Source organism: Polypterus senegalus, chromosome 3, assembly GCF_016835505.1.
Source record: "Polypterus senegalus isolate Bchr_013 chromosome 3, ASM1683550v1, whole genome shotgun sequence".
In the NCBI taxonomy this organism is placed as follows: domain Eukaryota; kingdom Metazoa; phylum Chordata; class Cladistia; order Polypteriformes; family Polypteridae; genus Polypterus; species Polypterus senegalus.
In genome coordinates, this window is record NC_053156.1 from 183,371,695 (window position 1) to 183,395,359 (window position 23,665).

Below are 23,665 nucleotides of genomic sequence, written 5' to 3' on the forward strand. Positions count from 1 at the left end.
TGTGTGTATATATATATATATGCATGGGAGGCACTCATATCAATGATAAAACAATTACATTAACAATCATCTTACGTTATATTTAAAATGTTTTGCTTTTCTTTTTCATAACTTCTTTAACACACTACTTCTCCATCTTGCCCCAAAGTATGGTATTCTGCTAGAGTATATATATATATATATATATATATATATATACACATACATACAGTGGTGTGAAAAACTATTTGTCCCCTTCCTGATTTCTTATTCTTTTGCATGTTTGTCACACAAAATGTTTCTGATCATCAAGCACATTTAACCATTAGTCAAATATAACACAAGTAAACACAAAATGCAGTTTTTAAATGATGGTTTTTATTATTTAGGGAAAAAAATCCAAACCTACATGGCCCTGTGTAAAAAGTAATTGCCCCCTTGTTAAAAAATAACCTAACTGTGGTGTATCACACCTGAGTTCAATTTCATAGCCACCCCAGGCCTGATTACTGCCACACCTGTTTCAATCAGAAATCCTTAAATAGGAGCTGCCTGACACAGAGAAGTAGACCAAAAGCACCTCAAAAGCTAGACATCATGCCAAGATCCAAAGAAATTCAGGAACAAATGAGAACAGAAGTAATTGAGATCTATCAGTCTGGTAAAGGTTATAAAGCCATTTCTAATGCTTTTGGACTCCAGCGAACCACAGTGAGAGCCATTATCCACAAATGGCAAAAACATCGAACAGTGGTGAACCTTCTCAGGAGTGGCCGGCCCACCAAAATTACCCCAAGGCGCCAGAGCGACTCATCCGAGAGGTCACAAAAGACCCTAGGACAACGTTTAAAGAACTGCAGGCCTCACTTGCCTCAATTAAGATCAGTGTTCATGACTCCACCATAAGAAAGAGACTGGGCAAAAACGGCCTGCATGGCAGATTTCCAAGACGCAAACCACTGTTAAGCAAAAGAACATTAGGGCTCGTCTCAATTTTGCTAAGAAACATCTCAATGATTGCCAAGACTTTTGGGAAAATACCTTGTGGACTGATGAGACAAAAGTTGAACTTTTTGAACATCTGGCGTAAAAGGAACACAGCATTTCAGAAAAAGAACATCATACCAACAGTAAAACATGGTGGTGGTAGTGTGATGGTCTGGGGTTGTTTTGCTGCTTCAGGACCTGGAAGGCTTGCTGTGATAGATGGAACCATGAATTCTACTGTCTACCAAAAATTCCTAAGGTGAATGTCCAGCCATCTGTTTGTCAACTCAAGCTGAAGCGATCTTGGGTGCTGCAACAGGACAATGACCCAAAACACACCAGCAAATCCACCTCTGAATGGCTGAAAGAAAAACAAAATGAAGACTTTGGAGTGGCCTAGTCAAAGTCCTGACCCTGAATCCAATTGAGATGCTATGGCATGACCTTAAAAAGGCAGTTCATGCTAGAAAACCAACTGTAAATGGAGAAAAATAGCTTCTAGTTATGACCATTATGCGTAGAATTTCGAAATGAAACCTGCCCAACTTTTGTAAGGAAGCACACACACAGTGAACCTTCGTTTATCACGGTTAATCCGTTCCAAACTCTACCATGATAAATGAATTTTCGTGAAGTAGGATTCTTTATTTATAAATCGAATATTTTCGCAGTTAAGAGTATAGAAAACCTGTTTATGACCTTCTAAATACGTTAACATTATTAGAGCCCTCTAGACATGAAATAACACCCTTTAGTCACCATTACACTCGTATTACCCAATATATTAGACAAAATAAGAGAAAATAAGACATATTAGACGTTACAAATATCATATTACTAGGCTCACTCGCCTTTTAAGGCGACCAACATTTATCCTCTTTGTGCGCTCCATGTGTACATCAGGCATGTAAGTATAGGGAATGAGAACATCAACGTGCCCATTCATAAAATCTCCCGAAAACCTTTTTTTTTATCCCCTCAAGTGCCTGTCCAAAGTCGTACAATGTCAGCCCGAATCTGTACTGCTAAAGACGGAGTTTCATGCACTAAATAAGCTATAGATGAGAATAAGCAAGCACCATCTCCCCTGATATTTACTACACGGTGAGGCATTTGTACTCCATCAACATTAATTATTTCCAGAGACATAATTTTGTCTATTTTCCAGCGCATTGCACACAAAAGCAAGGGAACGATGGGAGCACCAGAACCCTGCTCACATCGCGTCGATTCGTTCCTCAAGCCGCAAGTAGTAAGTCTGTGATGAGCGGAATACCGCTACGCTTTTCACTCATGGGACGGAAGGGCAATCCTGACCGCTTTTATATAGTAGATTATTGTACTGTACATTTAATTGCACACACACACAGTTCTTACACACAACCACCAACCTATGAAGGCACGAGAGGAGAGTCTTCAGAGGTGGTGCAGTATCTTCAGCAGGTGCGTTGTTGCCTTCTTCCGCTGAAGGAGTACTAGGAGTAGGCAGTGGGTGTCTGGGTGCGCGGCTGAAGAACATCTTGATAGCCAGTTGCTGGCGCTGTCTTTTCATATTCGTGAGGAGGTTGTAGGGTATTGCCATCTTTAATCATATCCAAGAGTTTCATCTTCTCCTGGATAGTAAGCATCTTCCTCCAGCGCTTAGTTTCATTGTCAGAAGGCTTAGAAAAAGCAGCAGGTTTAGAAGCCATCGTAGGGCTTAGATAAACGTTCTCAGAAAGCATATGTGTAGTAACGTAAACGTGTATGAGAAAAAAATCGTGATAGAGTAAAGCCGCGAAAGTCGAAGCGTGATATAGCGAGGGATCACTGTATATGATATTTTTGTGGTGAAACATTAGTATCAGAAAACTACAACATATCAGCGCCAATTTCCAGTACGAGTACCATAAAATTTTGAAGCCATTCATTCTCAAACAGGACTTCATACTCCTTACTGTGAGTGGGAGTAGGATGCTTTATAACTACTTCTTATGTCCTATTCTTAGGCAGGACAAAAAATTCTTATCCTAGTCAAACTAGGCACTGCAAACCTTTGTTTATCTCACAACTTCTCCATCCCTTGGACTTTACCTCCTCACACCAACTGAGCCCTTGTCAAAAGCTTAACTCCCAACCCCCAAACTGAAAAGTCATATGGCTAATGAGTGGAGTGACACTAATGAAAATTAATTTGATAAAAGCTTAAAAAAAGCACTAAATATAATATACATTTAAAACCTATTTACCTGTGGCAGTAGCTTCACCAGATTCAATGGCTTTTTTCACCTTTTCCTGGTCCTCCCATCTCAAGTCAGAGTATCCATCAATATCACCAGGAGATAACACTCTAGCTCTTTGCCAGAAACATGAAAAATGGTGCCAGTGAGGAACTTTTCCATCAAACATAGGTGACTGCAAAGGAACAAGGAACAGGTAAAAAATTACTACATTTTTTGAAACTGATTAATTTAATGATAAAATTAGTTTATAATCAGAAAGTAGTTTTAATGAATATGAAACACTGCAATTGTTAAATAACCCACTTTATCACCATTGCTTTATCCAAAGCAAGTTTACAAAGAACCTGTTCAAGTAGTAAATGAAAGGCAGCAATCATAATCAACATAATCCATTGTACAGTAAACAATGCCCATTTGAATTCACCAACTTACTTATTAAACATATATTTGGGACAATAGAGAACACAGTTGAACATGGATGTAAAAGTTACCTGAACTGTAATCTGTGAATGATGTCTATGCTTGCTCAGCTATAATGGCATAGTTATTTTGTTCACCTGTATCAGAAAGTCCTGGGTGTACCTGGTAAATTAACTTCTAAAAGCATCACACCAATGTATGGACACCCGGCACAATGAACTCCACTGCCCCAAGTTGCAGCAGCCAAACAGTGGTCTTGTCAGTAAGTAGATCTAGGAATAATCAAACAAGTTAACTTTCTTTCTACTCTGTAACTGCAAAGTGATTTTGTAATTTTGTTTTCTATATACAGCTTCTTTTTCTTAAAAGTATTTACATTATACCCAATTAAGAACAATGGTCCTAAAGATCATAATTTCCAATATGCTTATCTGAATACCTAATTGACCTTCCAAATTAACTTCTTGTGTCCTGCTATAGCAGAGCCATGGGATTACCATTGTGAAGAATTACTTTCAATGCAGCCTATGGAATACAGCAAGTTAATCCTCCAAAAGACACGTCACAGTAATATCTGAAACTGAATCAAGCTGGCTCTTAACACTACAATCCCCAAATATTTATAATGCCAGGCTAGCTTAAATTCCCTCGCACCTCCTCATCAGCATCTTTGTTTTGAAATTGTATCAATCACCACAAGCAGTCTGCGATCCTATCCCCAGTCAAGTCAGATGCCAGATTCTCCCAGCTGAAGTCTCTTTATCTAGGAGTGAGATGTCTGGAATTGTACAGGGTAAATAATGTATTGTTATTTGGAATACATACATTTAATGTGTGTTCCATGTCTACAACAATCTGGGTCAATGTAAAATGACAGGAAATGCGAAGAAATAAGTGCTGAACACATAACTAAAACAAACATTTTTCATATGTTACAGTAATAGACAATATTTTGACATGAAGTGTATAATGTGTGAAGACTGAAGTCCAAATATCAAATAAACACTTTCACAAAAAGTAAAATAAGACAAGTGAGCTTTTATTCAAGAATATAACCAAAGAAACATAAATTGTTCAATTTACATGTTACTGGCAATGTGTAAAAACTAAAGCCCAACTCTCAATTGATACAAATTACACACGTCTGCTCGGCTGGAGCAGAGGTAAGGAAAACATTCTAATAATCAAGAGATTGCGAGATCGATCCCAGGTCCTCCTTCGCATTAACCATTTTGAGTAGTGAGCTGCTATTATTGTTACTATTATAAAATGAAAACCATACATTTGATTTGAGTCTATAAAAGCCGATGTAAATTTATGGTACATGTAAAAGTTAGTGCTGAAGGGATAAAAGCAGAAACACAAAAAGCAGCTCAATCATTTCTTCTTGAGCAAATAAAACACCGCAATGTTTATGGAGGATGTTACTTTTCCTCACACACCAACATCACATCAAAATGTTATTTGAACGCTTTTTTTGTTCAAGAATCCAACAAAAAAACTGAATACAAAAATAATTCTGACAAGTGGCTCAGGAGTGCCACGTCCTACCTGCAGAAACAATGGCTATCAGTCTGGCACAGGTATGTGGCACACAAGTTTCCTCCAAGATGTTAAAGGAGGACAATTTTAAGGTCTCTGTGTTGTTGGCCAGACGGGAATTTTCTGCACTGTTGGACTCTTGTAGCAACCTCTGTGTAGTCCGCTGTGACTAGCTCCGGCAGCCTCCTTATAGGACGACCATAGACAAAGTGAACATCCGTTGCATTCACAGAGACAGCCATCCAGCTGGAGTTTGCTCACCTACAATGCGCCAACAGCAACTTGGATTTTGCATTCAGACAAGCCCATGTCACAAATGACTCTTCCTATCTGGAGAGAGAAGACCCGAATTTTAACAAACCACATTTTTTACTTAAGGATGGTTTTCTGTATTGGGCGATTTCTGACTGCATGGGTGATGGGCATATCAAGCAGTTGGTAGTGCCAAGTGAGCATAGGGAGAAGGTTTTAAAAATTGCTGACAGACACATTTTGGGGAGGTCACCTCAGCGCAGAAAATACAAAGGAACACAATTCTAAATGCTTTTATTGGGTAAATATGGACCAGGATGTGAAGCCATTTTGTAAGGCCTGACCAGACTGTCAAATAGTCTCCACTCACAGACCCACCAGGGCACCTTTTGTACAGATGCCCATTTTAGACTTCCCCTTTGAGAAGGTGAGGTTAGATATTGTAGGCCTGCTTCCCAAGAGTAAAAGTGGCTTTCAGTATATGCTCGTGTTAATCGATTATGCCACAAGATACCCAGAAGTGACCGTGCTGCCGCAAGCTGATGCCCGCTCTGCTGCAAAAGCACCTTCAGAAATATTCACACATATTGGTATCTCCTCACAAGATTTTGACTGAATAGAGCATTCACCTTATGTCCTGCATCATGAATCAACTTTGAGAAAGCTTTGCAATTAAGGATTTACACTCCACGGTTTATCATCCACAGACAAATGGCCTGACTGAACAATTTAATAAAACCCTAAAACAGATGATTCGACGAGTCGCCCATGACAACCCGACCTCATCATATACAGTAATGCCCTTCCTCCTGTTTGCTGCTAGGGAGTATCCATAGGCATCAACAGGGCCGAGCCCTTTTGAGCTACTCTTTGGCCGCTGAACGCGTAGTGGGTTACAGATTTTTCAAGAAGAGTGAACAGGGACACACTCCATCACATTTCCCAGCAGAAAGCTGCTACCCAGGGAGTGTAATTATTCGACTATTGAAAAGAAGTGCTTGGCAATTAAGTGTGCAGTGGAGGCCCTTCATTACTACCTTTGGAGACGGAGTTTTACCCTGATGACTGACAATGCCCCACTTCAGTTGCTGTACAAACAGAAGGATACTAATGCCCAGCAAACTCAGTGGTCTATTAGCTAGCAGGTTTTCGCTTTTGAAGTGCGCCACTGTCCCGGGGCCACACACACCAATGCTGACTCTCTCTCCCGCCTGGCCGGTGCAGACAAAGCTAAATTTGGGGCGGTTGAGATGCGAAGTTTCTGAATTCTTTTAGGAACCGAAGCAACGGGATGGCACTTCAAAGCGCACCGGCCACATCTGTGGAGGACTGCTTGTCTGTTGGTGAGATAACCACAGATTCGTAGAGCAGCAGCAGAGCACCGCAGAAACAGATATGAGCTGATCGAGATCGTGCTATATGTGCCTGCCGCAATTGGGTGAAGAAAAGGACATTATAAAGTCAGGGAACAGTATAAGTTGGCCACTGACCTGGCCCCTACTATGCCAGTTTGCTGTGTCTGTGTATAGGAGATTGGCAGCTCCCAAAGCAATAAAATAACCCTGCTGGTTTCTGTTTCAAGTTGAATAAAGCTGGTTTTGCTATTGTACTGAAAGTCAGCCTTGTGTTTTGAATGCAAGACAGTGACTCACATGTCACAGCAGTCATATTTAGTATTTTGTTTCAAATCCTTTGCATACAATTACTACCTCAAGTTTGCGATTCATCAACATCGCAAAGTCCTTCTCTACCTAGTCTCTAAAGCAGCAATCTTGAGTTCCTGCTTGTTTCGGGGGCTTGTCCCCTAAACTGTTTTCCTTAGCATGTGTAGGGCATGCTCGACTGGATTTAAATAGGGTGACTGGCTTGGCAATTAAAGAATTTTCCCTTTTACAGACTTGAAAAATTCCTGTATTATCTTAGCAGTATATTTAGGGGCATTGTCTTGTTGTAGGATTAAGTGTGATCCATTGAGTTTGGAGGCTATTACTGAAAATTGAACAGATGTTTCTAAACACCTCAGAATTCATTGTGCAACTGCAGTCAGCAGTTACATCACCAATGAACAGAACTGTGTAAGTATTTGTGGCAGACACACATTCCAAGCCACAACACCCTCACCACCATGGTTAACAGATGAAGTGGTATGCTTTGGATCTTGGGCATAGTTCCTTTTCGTTTCCATACTTCACTCTTGCCATGACTCTAATACCGGCTCAACTTTGTCTCATCTGTTCACAAGATCTTTTTTTCAAAATTCTGCAGGCAGTGACTTTTCACAAACTAATCTGGTCATCCTATTTTTGTGGGTTTACATCTTTCAGTGTGTCCTCTATATTTCTGTTCATTAAGTCTTGCATAGATAGACTATTATTTATTATTATTAATAGACTGACACATACAAAACTGTCTCCTGAAGATTATTTCTGATCTGTCAGACAGGTGTTTAGGTCTTATTGTTTACTATAGTGAGCATTCTTCTGTCGTCTGCAGTGAAGGTCTTCCTTCACCTACCAGTCACTTTGCAATTACTGGGCTCACCAGTACATTCTCTCTTCTGTATATTTCAGACAGTTGGTTTTGGTAGCCCAAAGGTTTTACCAATGTCTCTAATGGTTTTATTTTTTTCAGCATAATAATGGCTTCTTTGACATTCATTGGCATAGCTCTTGTCCTCATATTAAATAATGGCAACTAAAGCCTCCAAAGGCAGTTTCTAAATAAAAGCAAGCTAGGATTATGCCTGTGCTAATAAAGCAATGAAACAGACTTGCATAATCAACCAGGGATGCTCCAATCAACTGGACGGCAATCTGAATCGGTTGATGTTCACACTAAAAAAAAACAGGACTCGATCAGTGATTGGTAATTAGGTCAATCACAAAAAACGATCTTTCCAGCCCATTTTTCTAAGATATATGCTAACTTCTTTATGCAAAATATTCCGGTGGTCAAGCCAGAGCACGTCTTTTTATTTTTTTGTGGCGCACACTTCCTGCGGTGTAAATGAAGAGTAGGAAGTTGAGGTTTGTTTTGCAAGAAACAATTGAAATATTAGCCTTGACATTAAAGAAAGTGGAGTAATAAACTGAGAATAAGAAAATCGTAAGAATCGCAACAAAAACTACTTTAATGACCTTTTTATTTTAGATACGACCGCTAGAACTTTATTTTGTTCTTTAAAACGGGCACCATTTTAGTTTGGATACCAAGCTTGTTTTAATTGCAGAACTTTGCATTTCCAAGTGGAAAAAGTAAAATGTTAGCTTAACAGCAAAATGTGTATTTTACTTATAAACCTGCTAAGCATGTTAATCTTGTGTCTTCTTGATGAACAACTTATGAACATTTGAAATATTTGCGGGTTTTTAAATGGTTTCTACCATGTTTATTATTTGTTGCTATGTATTATACAGTACAAGTTTTGGTAAGAAACAAGTACTACACAATTAAAATGGTACAATATTCTAGCTGAAAACACACCGGTAAAAATATAGTAAGTGTATATTTCAATAGCAAAAAAGCTGTAGTGCAATTAATGATTAAAAATAATTTAACATTAATTACATCATATTAGCATTTATTATGTTGATTTATATTTAGATTGATGAAATAGCACATTAAAGGACAAAGAATTGGAAGAAGTTGATGTGCAAAGCCATGCCTTTTGACCTATTTGCATGTTGAGAACTTGAAAATGAAAATGAAAATGTAAAGTGGAAAATGAAAATACAATGACCAGCAGGTGCTGCCAGCGCCTATTTGTGTTTTCATTTTTGCACATTCATTGCTGTTCAGGCTGAAAATGAAATTGCAAATGGTGTTATTTGATTTTATTTTTAATTCTTACAGCATTCTTGCACATAGACTTTCAAAATGAAGATGCAAAAGAGAGATTGCATTTTCATTTTATCAATATAATTTTCGTTTTCTTTTTTGCAGAAAACACCTTCCATATAAGAGGAGACATGATTTAAGTGTTTACAATTTTTTAAGACTAAACACTACTGTTACCTTGAAAAAGTAAAATGTTGTGCTTCATGAATAGTATTTGATAGTTTGTTTTGATCATTTATTTCAGAGCTATTTAAAACTGAATACCATCTTGTGATCCACTTAACTAATGCTTCTTCTTTCGGCTGCTCCAGTTACGGGTTGCCACAGCAGATCATCTTCTTCCATATTTTTCTGTCCTTTGCATCTTGTTCTGTTACACCCATCACCTGCATGTCCTCTCTCACCTTCTCTTAGACCTTCCTCTTTTTCTCGTGCCTGGCAGCTCTATCCTTAGCATCCTTCTCCCAATATACTCAGTATCTCTCTTCTGTAAATGACCAAACCAACGCAATCTGACTGTTTACCAACTGTCCAACCTGAGCTGACCCTCCAATGCACTCATTTCTAAACCTGTCCACCCTCGTCACACCCAATACAAATCTTAGCATCTTTAACTCTGCCACCTCCAGCTCGGTCACCTGCTTTCTGGTCAGTGCCACCATCTCCAACACATATAACATAGCTGGTCTCACTACTGTTCCTGTAGACCTTCCCTTTCACTCTTGCTGATATCCGTCGGTCACAAATCATTCCTGACACTCTTCTCCACCCATTCCACCCTGCCTGCACTCTCTGTTTCACCTCTCTTCCATAATCCCCATTACTCTGTACTGTTAATCCCAAGTATTTAAACTCATCCACCTTCGCCAACTCTATTCCTTGCATCCTTACCATTCCACTGACCTCCCTCTCATTTACACACATGTATTCTGTCTTGTTCCTACTGACCTTCATTCCTCTCCTCTCTAGAGCATATCTCCACCTCTCCAGGGTCTCCTCAACCTGCTCACTACTATCGCTACAGATCACAATGTCATCAGCAAACATCCAAATCCACAAGGACTCCTGTCTAATCTTGTCTGTCAACCTGTCCAGTGCAAATAAGAAAGGGCTCAGAGCCAATCCCTGATTGAACCCCACCTCCACCTTGAATGGATCCGTCACTCCTACCGCAGACCTCACCACAGTCACACTTCCCTCGTACATATCCTGTACAACTCTTACATACTTCTCTGCCACTCCTGACTTCCTTATACAATACCACAACTCCTCTCGATGCACCCTGTCATATGCTTTCTCCAGATCCACAAAGATGCAATACTACTCCTTCTGGCCTTCTCTATACTTCTCCATCAACACTCAGAGAACATTGTATCTGTGGTGTTCTTTCTTGGCATGAAACTATACTGCTGCTCACTAATCATCACCTCACTTTTTAACCTAGCTTCCACTACTCGTTCCAATAACTTCATGCTATGGCTCATCAATTTTATCCCCTGTAGTTACTACAGTCCTGTACATCCCCTTTACTCTTGAATATAGGCAACAGTACACTTCTCCACTCCTCAGGCATCCTCTCGTTTTCCAAGATTCCATTAAACAATCTGGTTAAAAACTCCACTGCCATCTCTCCTAAACACCTCCATGCTTCCACAGGTATGTCACCTGGACCAACAGCTTTTCCATTCTTCATTCTCTTCATAGCTGTCCTTACTTCCTTCTTGCTTATCCATTGCACTTCCTTATTCACTATCTCAAATTCATCCAAACTCCTCTCTCTCTCGTTCTCTTCATTCATAAGCCTCTCAAAGTACTCTTTCCATCCGCTCAACACACACTCGCTTGTGAGTATGTTTCCATCTTCATCCTTTATTACCCTAACCTGCTGCACATCTTTCCCAGCTTGGTCCCTCTGTCTAGCCAATCGGTACAGGTCCTTTTCTCCCTCCTTAGTGTCCAACCTTTCATACAACTCATCATATGCTTTTTTTTTAAAGCTTTCGCCACCTCTCCCTTCACCTTGCGCCTTATCTCCGTGTACTCTTGTCTACTTTCTGCATCTCTCCGACTATCCCACTTCTCCTTTGTCATTCTCTTTCTTTGTTTACTCTCCTGTACTTCCCCATTCCACCACCAGGTTTTCTTTTCCTCCTTCCTCTGTCCAGATGTCACGCCAAGCACCCTTCTTGCTGTCACCCTTACTACATCTGCTGTAGTTTCCCAACTGTCTGTTAATTCTTCACTTCCACCCAGTGCCTGTCTCACCTTCACCCCAAACTCAACCTTGCAGTCTTCCTTTTTCAAATTTCCACCATTTGATCCTTGGCTCTGCCCTCACTCTCTTCCTGTTCTTGATCTCCAACGTCATCCTACAGACCACCATCGTATGCTGCTTAACTGCACTTTCCCCTGCCACTACTTTGCAGTCTTCAATCTCCTTCAGATTGACTCTTCTGCATAGGATGTAATCTACCAGTGTGCATCTTCCACCACTCTTAAGTCACCCTATGTTTCTCCCTCTTCTTAAAATATGTATTCACCACAGCCTTGTCCATCCTTTTGGCAAAATCCATTATCCTCTGACCTTCTTCATTCCTCTCCTTGACACCACACCTACCCATCACCTCCTCGTCTCCTCTGTTCCCTTCACCAACATGTCCATTGAAATCCGCTCCAACCATCACTTTCTGTCCCTTGGGTACACTGTTCATCACTTCATCCAACTCACTCCAAAAATCTTCTCTCTCATCCACTGCACACCCAACTTGCGGGGCATATGCACTAACAACATTGATCATCACACCTCCAATTTCCAGCTTCATAATTATTACTTTGTCTGACACTCTTTTCACCTCCAGAACACTCTTGATATACTGTTCCTTCAGAATAACCCCTACTCCATTTCTCCTCCTATCCACACCATGAAAGAACAATTTGAATCCACCTCCAATCCACCTGGCCTTACTCCCCTTCCATTTAGTCTCTAGCACACACAATTTATCAACCTTCCTTAACTCCATCATATCAGCTATCTCTCTCCTCTCACCAGTCATACCGCCAACATTCAAAGATCTTGCCCTCAGTTCCACTCTCTTTACCTTCCTCCTCTCCTCCCGCCTCCGGACACATCCCAAACCCCTCCCCCTCCTTCTACCTCAGCCAACAGTCGCCCAATTTCCGCCAGCACCCTGTTGACTAACGGTAGATCGTTGTTAACCCGGGGCTCGACTGATCCGGTATGGAAATTTGTATTGATGTACGCATATTGATTTGGCAAAATTTTACACCAGATTCCCCTACTGACGTTTCCCTCCCCATTTATCCGGGCTTGGAACAGGCACGAAGAAACACACTGGTTTGTGAATCCCCTGTGGCTGGGTTATCCACTTGACTAATGCTTGTGGATTATAAATGATTCATAGACCATGTTTTCAAACCCACTGCCATACAAGTTTCTAGACTGGATTGCTAACATTATGAAGCTAGTTAGTTGCCTAAACTAACTCATTCCTTATAAAAAATTCACCACTTGTAGGGATGTAATGCTTGATTGAATACTTCCACACCACAAAGCAAAGCATTTTTAGTTTTTTGAAGCCCTCCACAAAATAGCTAGTCATACTAATCAAACTCACACAAAACCAGACAAGCCTACAGTTATATATTTGAGGTATCAGCATCATGTCTGTTTTGAGACAATATAACCTGAATCTTTAAATGGTTGGTTGAATAACCCATCTAGCTTCCTTTGCATTAGACCTGAGCATCACTCGGACTATGAAAACAGTGCTAAAAGCATTATCACCAAGTGTCACTCAAGCAACTGTATAGATGCATCTCGCCTAAGTGTATTTACCTTTTTATCTCTATTTTTCTCTATTTCACTGATCACTTCTACCACTTTCTTTTATGTGGAATTGCTCCCTGGACACTTTTTACTATTTTACTACTTGACATGGGTTTTTACACTCCGAGAATCGCCTATTCAAGTAATCAGCTTAAAGCACTGAGAAGAAATGCTTATGCCGGTTTGGTTCCTTATGTACCTGACGAGGTAAGACGACAATATCGGGGCAGCAGAGCCGGCGCAAAGATAAAAGATTAAATTGAGACAACTTGAGAGAAAATGGCGTTCTAAACCGTCGGTGCCTTCTGTGATCCTGGGAAATGTGAACTCACTACCAAATAAGATCGACGAACTGGCTGTGCTGGTGGAAAATGTCAGAACCTACAGAGAATGCAGCTTGCTGTGTTTAAGTGAAACGTGGCTAACAACTACCATCCCAGATGCTACCGTGGAGCTACCCAGGTTTAGCACAGTTAGAGCGGACAGAGACACAAGTACCTGCAGAAAGAAGAAAGGAGTAGGACTCGCTCTCTATGTCAATACAAAGTGGTGCAATTCAGGACATGTAAACGTTAAAATCTCCAATTGCTACAGGGACATCGAACTGTTGGCCTTAAGTCTGCGCCCCTATTACTTGCCCAGAGAGTTTGGACACGTGATTGTTGTTATTGTTTACATCCCCCCTGAAGCAAACGCGGAGATGGCGAGTGACATCATCCATTCCGCAGTTGCTAAGTTACAAACGCAGCACCCTGAGGCACTTGTGCTAATCGCTGGAGACTTTAACCATGTAAAGCTGGACAAAACATTACCTGCCTTCTCCCAGTATGTGGATTGTAACACTCGGGGAAACAGGACTATCGACCTACTGTATGCAAACTTTAAAGATGCATACAGCACTTGGGAAAGCAGATCATAACCTGGTTCTGCTTCAGCCTCAATACAAACCAAGAGTAAGGGCGCTACCTACAACTACACACTCATTCAGGAAGTGGTCCCCTAAAGCAGAGCAGGCTCCGAGAGCCTGCTTTGGAACTACAGACTGGGATATATTGCTTGGGTCACATAGTGAGAACATTGAAGAGGCTGTTGAATGCACAACTGATTACATTAACTTCTGTATGGACATTGTAGTTCCAGTAAGAACAGTACGCTGCCATGCTAACAACAAGCCATGGGTTACAAGTGACATCAAGGGCCTTTTGAACCAGAAGAAAAGGGCTTTTAAAGGTGGTGATCAGCATGAGCTCAAGCGCATGCAGAAGAAACTCCGAGTCCAGCTCAGGGCGGCGAAAGAGCAGTACAGGAGAAACCTGGAGCAGAAGTTGCAGAACAACAGCATGAAGGAAGTGTGGGATGGGATGAAGATTATCACTGGCTGCAGCTCAAAGCGGGGTGCCGCCATCGAGACAGACGTGGAGAGAGCAAACCAAATGAACAACTTCTTTAATAGGTTTGATCACCCTAACCCACTCTCACCTCGGAGTACTGCATCCTCCAACCGTCCTTCTGCTGATACCAGCATAGGTGAGACATCCCCACCCACAATTACAGCAGCCCATGTGAGCAGAGAGCTGAAAAGACTTTATGCCAGCAAAGCAGCGGGTCCAGATGGTGTATCGCCACGACTGCTGAAGGCATGTGCGTTGGAACTGGGGAGTCCTCTACAGCGCATCTTCAACCTGAGCCTGGAACAAAGGTATCATGTCTTAGTGAGCTGAATGACTTCCGGCCTGTTGCTCTGACGTCACATCTGATGAAGACCATGGAGCAGCTGCTGCTTCACCACCTGAGGCCACAGGTCCGCCACGCCCTTGACCCTCTGCAGTTCGCATACCAGGAGGTGGTGGGAGCGGAGGATGCCATCATCTATATGCTACACCGATACCTCTCCCACCTGGACAGAGGCAGGGGTGCTGTAGGAATTATGTTTTTGGACTTCTCTAGCGCCTTCAACACCATCCAACCTCTGCTCCTTAGAGACAAGCTGACTGAGATGGGAGTAGACTCACACCTGGTGGCATGGATTGTGGACTCTCTTACAGACAGACCTCAATATGTGCGTCTTGGGAACTGCAGGTCTGACATTGTGTTCAGCAATACAGGGGCGCCGCAGGGGACTGTACTTTCTCCGGTCCTGTTCAGTCTATATACATCAGACTTCCAATATGACTCAGACTCCTGCCACGTGCAAAAGTTTCGCTGATGACACTGCTATTGTGGGCTGCATCAGGTGTGGACAGGAGGAGGAGTACAGAAAGTTAATCAAAGACTTTGTTAAATGGTGCGACTCAAGGAGCTGGTGGTGGATTTTAGGAGGCCTAGGCCCCTCATGGACCCTGTGATCATCACATGCGACTGTGTGCAGAGGGTGCAAACCTATAAATATCTGGGAGTGCAGCTGGATGACAAATTGGACTGGACTGCCAATACTGATGCTCTATGTAAGAAAGGTCAGAGCAGACTATACTTTCTGAGAAGGTTAGCATCCTTCAACATCTGCAGTAAGATGCTGCAGATGTTCTACCAGACGGTTGTGGCGAGTGCCCTCTTCTACGCGGTGGTGTGCTGGGGTGGCAGCATAAAGATGAAACACGCCTCACGCATGGACAAACTTGTTAAGAAGGCAGGCTGTATTGTAGGAGTAAAGTTGGACAGTTTAACATCTGTGGCAGAGCGAAGGGCATTAAGCAAACTCCTGTCAATCATGAATAATCCACTGCATCCACTTAACAGTGTCATCTCCAGGCAGAGGAGTAGCTTCAGTGACAGACTTTTGTCACTGTCTTGCTCCACTGACAGACTGAGGAGATCGTTCCTCCCCCACACTATGCGACTCCTCAATTCCACCCGGGGGAGTAAATTAACATTAATTTTATTTATTTTTTTCATTTTTTCATTTTTATTACTATTTAATTTAATGTTTCTTTGTATCAGTATACTGCTGCTGAATTATGTGAATTTCCCCTTGGGATTAATAAAGCATCTATCTATCTATCTAACAACATTAGTGCAGAGAGTTACTCAGACAATGGTATAGGCATCTCTTAAGTGAGTATCAACCCTGCACGTTACCCACACAACAGTGTAGACACGTCTTCTCCTAGCCTCATAATGGCATCTCGTAGTAAACATTTTTCAGCAGCACCTGGTGTTGCACGTTCTTTCCAGATATACAAGCAGTAATAATAATAATAATAATAATAATAATTTAGTTCCTATTCCAAATAACAATAACGCACATAGTACTCATCTCTGCACCTCCGAAACATTAAATATGGCACTATTAAATGTTAGAGCTTTAACTAACAAAACGTTTTTTATCAACGATCTTATTAGTGATAAAAAAATAGATCTTATTGCACTAAATGAAACGTGGTTGAATTCAGATGCGCGCAGTTTTAATCGAATCTGCCTCCGGATTACAGTTTTACTCATGCAAACCGCCAGGGAAAAGGGGCGGATTGGCTAACATTTACTCGAGCCGATTAAAATGTAAAGATGTCAGTTTTGGTAAGTTCAAGTCCTTTGAGTATCTCGCCGTTGTTATTCATGGAGATTCTCAAGTTCTAGTACTATCCGTGTATAGACCTCCTAAATATAACGCGTCGTTTTTTGAGGAATTCTCTGACTTAATGTCAATTTTAATTACTAACTATGACACACTCCTAATAGTTGGCGACTTTAATTTTCATATAGATAATCAGTGTGATCTAAAAGTAAAAGAATTTATGAACCTCCTGGATTCTTTTGATTTGAGACAACTCATAAATCAGCCTACACATAAAGCAGGTCATACATTAGACTTAGTGATTACTAAAGGACTGAAAGTTGATATAAAACAGATCATTGATATTGGTCTATCAGACCATTTTCTTCTACTTTTTAATATAGAAATAATGATAAAAACACTCATGAGAAGCATATTGTTAAAAACGCTTCTTTGATTCGCAGCAGCTTTAAAACTTACAAACATTTTAAGCAATCAGTCCGTTTATAGTGCCAGCTATAATAGCGAGGACAATGTAAATAGTAAGGTGGAAAGATTTAATTCTAAAGTGAGAGCTGCTGTTGACATAGTTGCACCTGAAAAGACAGTGAAAAAATCTTCTAGCATTGGTATACCATGGAAGACCCAAAGAGTGTCTGATTTAAAGAGAACATGCGTAGAGCTGAGCGTCAATGGAGGAAGACTAAACTTACTATCCACCACGAAATATTAAAAGTCAAAATAACAGAATACAATAACACTGTCCGTCTTGAGAGACGCTGCTATTTCTACTTCAAGATTATAAATAACAATGCTAGTAATCCTAGAGTCTTATTTTCAACAATTGATCGCCTACTAAACCCAGGTAGCTCAAAGGAATGCCTCCTAAGTGCTTCCAGTGAAACCTGTGAGGCTGTCGCTGTATTTTCAATCAAAAATTAATGATATTAGAAATAACATAGTATATCTCCCCAACACTAAGGATCCCCTAAACCCCAACATCCTGTTATAAACAAATTAAACTCTTTCACTAGGATAGATTTACCTGATTTACAAAAATAATATCTCAATTAAAACCCTCCACCTCGTCCTTGACCCGATACCAACAAGGTTTTTCAAAGAAGTATCAGGCGTGCTAATTGATAATGTTCTAGACATAGTAAATTCGTCACTAGATACTGGGGTCTTCCCAGACTGTCTTAAGACTGCTGTAGTTAAACCCCTACTTAAGAAACATAATCTTGACCCCTCGCTCTTGAAAATTTTAGACCCATCTCTAACCTGCCTTCTTAAGTAAAGTTCTGGAGAAGGCAGTCATTATGCAGTTAAATGACCACCTAAATAAACATGCTATTCTTGATAAATTTCAGTCAGGTTTTAGAACAAATCACAGCACAGAAACTGCACTCGTTAAAGTAGTAAATGACTTGCGGGTAAATGCAGACAGAGGCCATTTATCTGTTCTCATCCTCTTAGATCTGAGTGCTGCATTTGACACCATTGATCACAACATTCTTAGAAATCGCCTTAGTCAATGGGTGGGCCTCTCTGGCAGTGTCTTAAATTGGTTTGAATCCTACCTGACAGGGAGAAAATATTTTGTTAGTTGTGGGAATTACAACTCGAAGACACATGATATCCAATATGGTGTTCCACAAGGCTCTATCCTGGGTCCGCTGTTATTCTCAATCTACATGCTTCCGTTAGGTCAGATTATCTCAGGGCACAACGTGAGCTACCACAGCTATGCTGATGACACACAGCTGTACTTATCAATAGCACCTGATGACCCTGATTCTATTGATTCACTAACACAATGTCTGACTAGTATCTCAGAATGGATGAATAGTAATTTTCTCAAGTTAAATAAAGAAAACTGAAATTTTAGTGATCAGCAATAATGGATACAATGAGGCTATTAGAAATAAACTGGATACATTAGGATTAAAAGTCAAGACGGAGGTAAAAAGCTTAGGGGTGATTGTTGACTGTAATCTGAATTTTAAATCACATATTAATCAGATCATTAGGACAGCATTTTTTCACTTAAGAAACAGTAAAGTTAGACCTCTTCTATCACTGAAAGATGCTGAGAAATTAGTTCACGCGTTTGTTTTCAGTCGACTAGATTACTGTAACGCACTCCTCTCAGGACTACCCAAAAAAGATATAAATCGTTTGCAACTAGTGCAGAATGCAGCTGCTAGAATCCTAACTAGGAAAAGAAAATCAGAACACATCACACCAGCTTAGTGTCACTACACTGGTTACCTGTGTCATTCAGAATTGACTTTAAAATTCTGCTTATGGTTTATAAAGCCTTAAATAATCTCGCCCCATCTTATATATCGGAATGTCTGACACCTTATATTCCAAATCGTAACCTCAGATCCTCAAATGAGTGTCTCCTTAGAATTCCAAGAACAAAACTTAAAAGAAGTGGTGAGGCGGCCTTCTGCTGTTATGCACCTAAAATCTGGAATAGCCTGCCAATAGGAATTCGCCAGGCTGATACAGTAGAGCACTTTAAAACACTGCTGAAAACACATTACTTTAACATGGCCTTTTTATAACTTAATTTTAATCGTAATTTAACTTAATCCTGATACTCTGTATGTTCAATTCATCATAACAACTATTCATGGTGGCTCTAAAATCGGTACTGACCCCTACTCTCTTTTCTGTTTCTTTTTCCGGTTTCTTTGTGGTGGTGGCCTGCGCCACCTCCACCTACTCAAAGCTTCATGATGCTCCAACAATGATGGACGGATTAAAAGGAAGAAGTCTACGTGACCATCATCATCATCAAGCCCTTCCGTGAGAATCCTAAATCCAAAGAGGACTGTTTCATTTATGTTAGGTAGAATGCCCAGAGGGACTGGGCGGTATCATGGTCTGGAATCCCTACAGATTTTATTTTTCTCCAGCCGTCTGGAGTTTTTGTTTTTCTGTCCCCTGGCCATTGAACCTTACTCTTATTCGATGTTAATGTTGATTTATTTTGTTTTATAATTATGTCTTTCATTTTTCTATTCTTTAATATGTAAAGCACTTTGAGCTACTGTTTGTATGAAAATGTGCTATATAAATAAATGTTGTTGTTGTAATGTGATGGCAAAATGAATCTGTCTTCAGGCAGTGAAACTGAAACGGACAGTGAAACTTGAAGTGATTCTGATGAGGGATGGACATGTTTGGGTTTCTGTGACCCTGCTTCAGGTAAACAAGCACCATCTCATTTTGATTTTGTGGGGCAGCCCAAATAAAAGATCCACTTAAATATTTCAAGTTACAGAACAACTCATTTTCAAATCAAGACATCATTACTATTAACACGGAGAGAAGGGTAATAAGATCTTAGCTCAACAAATCCACAAGTATGAGTTTGCAATGCAATCCCAGCAATTACCAACACAGATGGAGAAAAAGAATAATTCACCATAAAAATATAATGCACACATTTAGAGACTACTTACTATAAGTCCTTATATTCTACTCAGTTTAAAGAAGACAAGATAAATGTGTTTTTGGATGTGTTACTGATACCACAACTAGATACCCTCAGTGCAGAGGAAACATAAACCTCTGGCACTCTCAGAAATACTACACAATATAAACTCACTTCAGAGCGGGAAAGCAGCAGACCCTGATTGCTACCCTGCCAATTAAGGTAGCTCCGCCTTAAAAAAGCACAGTACAGCAAATACAGTCACATAAACAGTACTTTGTCTTGTTTTTTTTTTTCTCTCTCTCTCTCTGTCTCTTTCTTTTGCATCCATTCCTTCTCCGGCAAGCTTTGTCCCTCTTACTCCCAACTCTGGCTCATAGTATGAAGGAAGGCAGGTCCTTTTATGCTGCACCTGGGAGGACTGTAGGAGGCTCGTTAGCAAGGTCTGGAAGCACTCTCAGGTGTGGTGGAACCCCAACAAAGTAGGGCTCTGCAGCGCTCCAAAACAGCCCCCACTTAACCCAACAGGGCTGTGCCAAATACCAACTCTAGTGGACCCATGTGGGGATCCGAGGCACTTCTGCAAACTGGAGGGACTGCCATCTATTGCCCTGAGGTCCTTCCTTTATGACGGCATCCCGGCCAGGAAGGGGCCCTGGCCATCTGTCACAGAACACATAACTCTAGTTCGCAAGTCCTTACCCTAGTCCTCAGTTAGGTTTAGGGCTGGTTTCAAAATCCTCCTTTTAACATACTAAGCCAAGGCCTTCTTAAATTATCTGAGTTTATCATTACTTACAAAACAGCATACTCATCAAGATCTAAAGATGTTGACCTACTTATAGAATGATTCCAAGTGTTAATGACATATCAGTAGGAGGTTAAGCTTAAACTAACAGATGTTTATTTTTTCCAGGGATCCTGTGGACTGGGCTTTAGTTTACCTCTTCCCTTCTGTCAACTGACCACAGATCAACAATTAATTGACAGATCTTGTTGGTTTCCACGTATGTTAACCAGTTTCTACTTTTTTTTTTTTTTTTTAACCCATGTGTTTTTTTGGTTTTTTTTTCTAATGTGTTTTAAATGATACGCATGTTGATGGCACATATTGTGATTCCCTGAGACCTTGTCACAGTGCTCTGCCCCTACACTCAGTGAAAAGCATTACAGTGATCCCTCGTTATATCACTTATCGACTTTCGTGGCTTCACTCCATCGCAGATTTTATATATAAACATATCTAAATATATATGGTTTGCCCAGTTGATTTCATACAAGGGACGCTATTGGCGGATGGCTGAAAAAACACCCATTCAGGGCATGTATTACGTATTACATAAATCTCCTCAATGATATACGATATGCTTCCTGCATGGTGCTTCACATACTTAAAAGCCCAAACAGCACGTATCGTTTTTTGATTGTTTGCTTTTCTTTCTCTGTCTCTCTCTCTGACATTCTACGCTCCAAATGGAGGGGGGGTGAACACAGGGGCAGCTCGCACACTGGCCTAAAGGATACGGACCCTCCTCTAAAAAATGCTGAAAGATTACCTTCACATTGCTCCCTTCCTTGCAGCTGCTTTGTCAGGCGGTGCTTCGCATACTTTAAAGCCTGAAAAGCGCCTATTGATTTTTGATTGTTTGCTTTTCTCTCTCTGTCTCACTCTCTCTCTCTCTGACATTCTCTGCTCCTGATGTGCACTCCTTTGAAGAGGAAGATATGTTTGCATTCTTTTAATTGTGAGACGGAACTGTTCTCTATCTTGTCATGGAGCACAGTTTAAACTTTTGAAAAAGAAACAAAATGTTTGTTTGCAGTGTTTTAAAGTCACTGTCTCTACAACCTCCTGTGTTTCTGTGCAAATCTGTGACCCAGGCGTGACAATATAAAAATAACAATATAAACGTGTGGTTTTTACTTTGCGGATTTTCACCTTTCCCGGGGGGATCTGGAACACAACCCCCGGGATCGAGGAGGGATTACTGGCAATATGATATTTGTAAAGTCTAATATGTCTTATTTTCTCTTATTTTGTCTAATATATTGGGTAATACGAGTGTAATGGTGACCAAAGGGTGTTATTTCATGTCTAGAGGGCGCTAATAATGTTAAAACATGTATTTATAAGGTCGTAAACAGGTTTTTTTATGCTCTAACTGCAAAAATATTCGATTTATGAATAAAGAATTCTACTATACGGAAATTCATTTATCGCGGTGGAGTATGGAACTGATTAACCGCGATAAACGAGGACCGACTGTATAAAGAATAAACTGAATTTGTTCAGTTTTGTAAAAGGTTATATAAAAGGTTTATAAAAAAAGTGTCCTTGAATGCATCTATTCTTGAGTTCTCAAGGAGGTTAGCGAGTACATACATAATAAATCCACATAATAAACCCTTGATACATATTTTAAGAAAGTCACTGCGCACCAGGGAATTTCTCAAAGACTGAAAAATGACAAATATTATCCCATTATATGAAAAGGGTGCTCGGGTAGGTCCAATCAATTATAGGCCAGTAAGGTTAACATGCATCACAGGTAAATTAATGGAAGGAATTAAGGAAAACATTGAGCAACACATAGTAAGAACATGAGTTTTACTAAACAGTCTGCGAGGCTCAGAAGAGAGAGGTCAATTTTTACTAAAATGCTGGAAATTTATAAGGATGCAAAAAAAGGACATGATCAAAGTGGATCATTTAATATTATTTGTCTTGACTTTCAGAAAGCATTTGAACAGTTGTAACATGAAAGGTTGAGAATCAAGCTAAAAAATGGGAGTTGAGGGTGTTTTGTGTAGATGGTGCAAAACTGTCTGACACACAGGACCCTATCAGAATTGGCTGATGCCAACAGTGGTGTCCAACAGGGTTCAGTGCTAGGGCTGCTACTAATTTTATTTATATACATTTATAACTGCACTAATGTCTTTTCTCCCTCCCCTACAGATCACAAAAAGGAAAGACCACTTGAACTCCAACCAGGTTCCCTTTCTGCCTCCAGACCACACCCTCCTAGTGACTTCACTTCCACCTCTTCCCTCCCACTGCCTATAAAGCCAACCAATTGCCTTACCCAGCTAATTCCGTTTTGGCACAGTCTTTTAACACTAGAATTGCCAGAGTCTACGAAAAAACTCGTAGATCCGGCCCACATTAAAACTGTTCTCACTTCTCCGCCAGCGTCCTTTGTCTTCTAAATGTGCCGATTAACAGGAGCAGCAAGCAGCCGGCTATTCCACCCCCCACCGTTGCAGAACGTTCACTAAGTTTTCCCAGCTCATGCCTTGTTTGATTATCTGGAAGTGACTCAATTGCTGGAGTTTTAGAGTGGAAATAAGAGATCGTTATTTGGAACACAAGCATTTCATGTGTGTTCCGTTTCTACAGTAATCTGTGTAAACACGTTGCTAAAACTGAAACTTTGTCATATTTTAGTAATAACTGTTACAAAATGTAGGCATAAACTATAGAATGTGTGAAGCCTGATTTTCAAGTAAACACCTTCACAAAAGGATCAAAAACAACACAACAATTTCCGTGGCATAGCGTTAAGATTTGCCTCTCAGAGTGCAGCATTCTTACCACATCTCAAAGACTCGAGTTCGATTCCTGTTCGATTCGACACTTG

General features: G+C 40.6%; 1 protein-coding gene across 1 annotated transcript in view; it reads right to left on the reverse strand.

The window, feature by feature from the left end:
* Positions 1-23,665, reverse strand: part of parp1 (poly (ADP-ribose) polymerase 1) — a 210,423-nt gene that overhangs the window by 176,428 nt on the left and 10,330 nt on the right. The window contains exon 2 of the mRNA XM_039748295.1: positions 3,195-3,360. Within this exon, the coding sequence (XP_039604229.1) occupies positions 3,195-3,360 (166 nt within the window). The remainder of the gene's footprint in view (positions 1-3,194; positions 3,361-23,665) is intronic.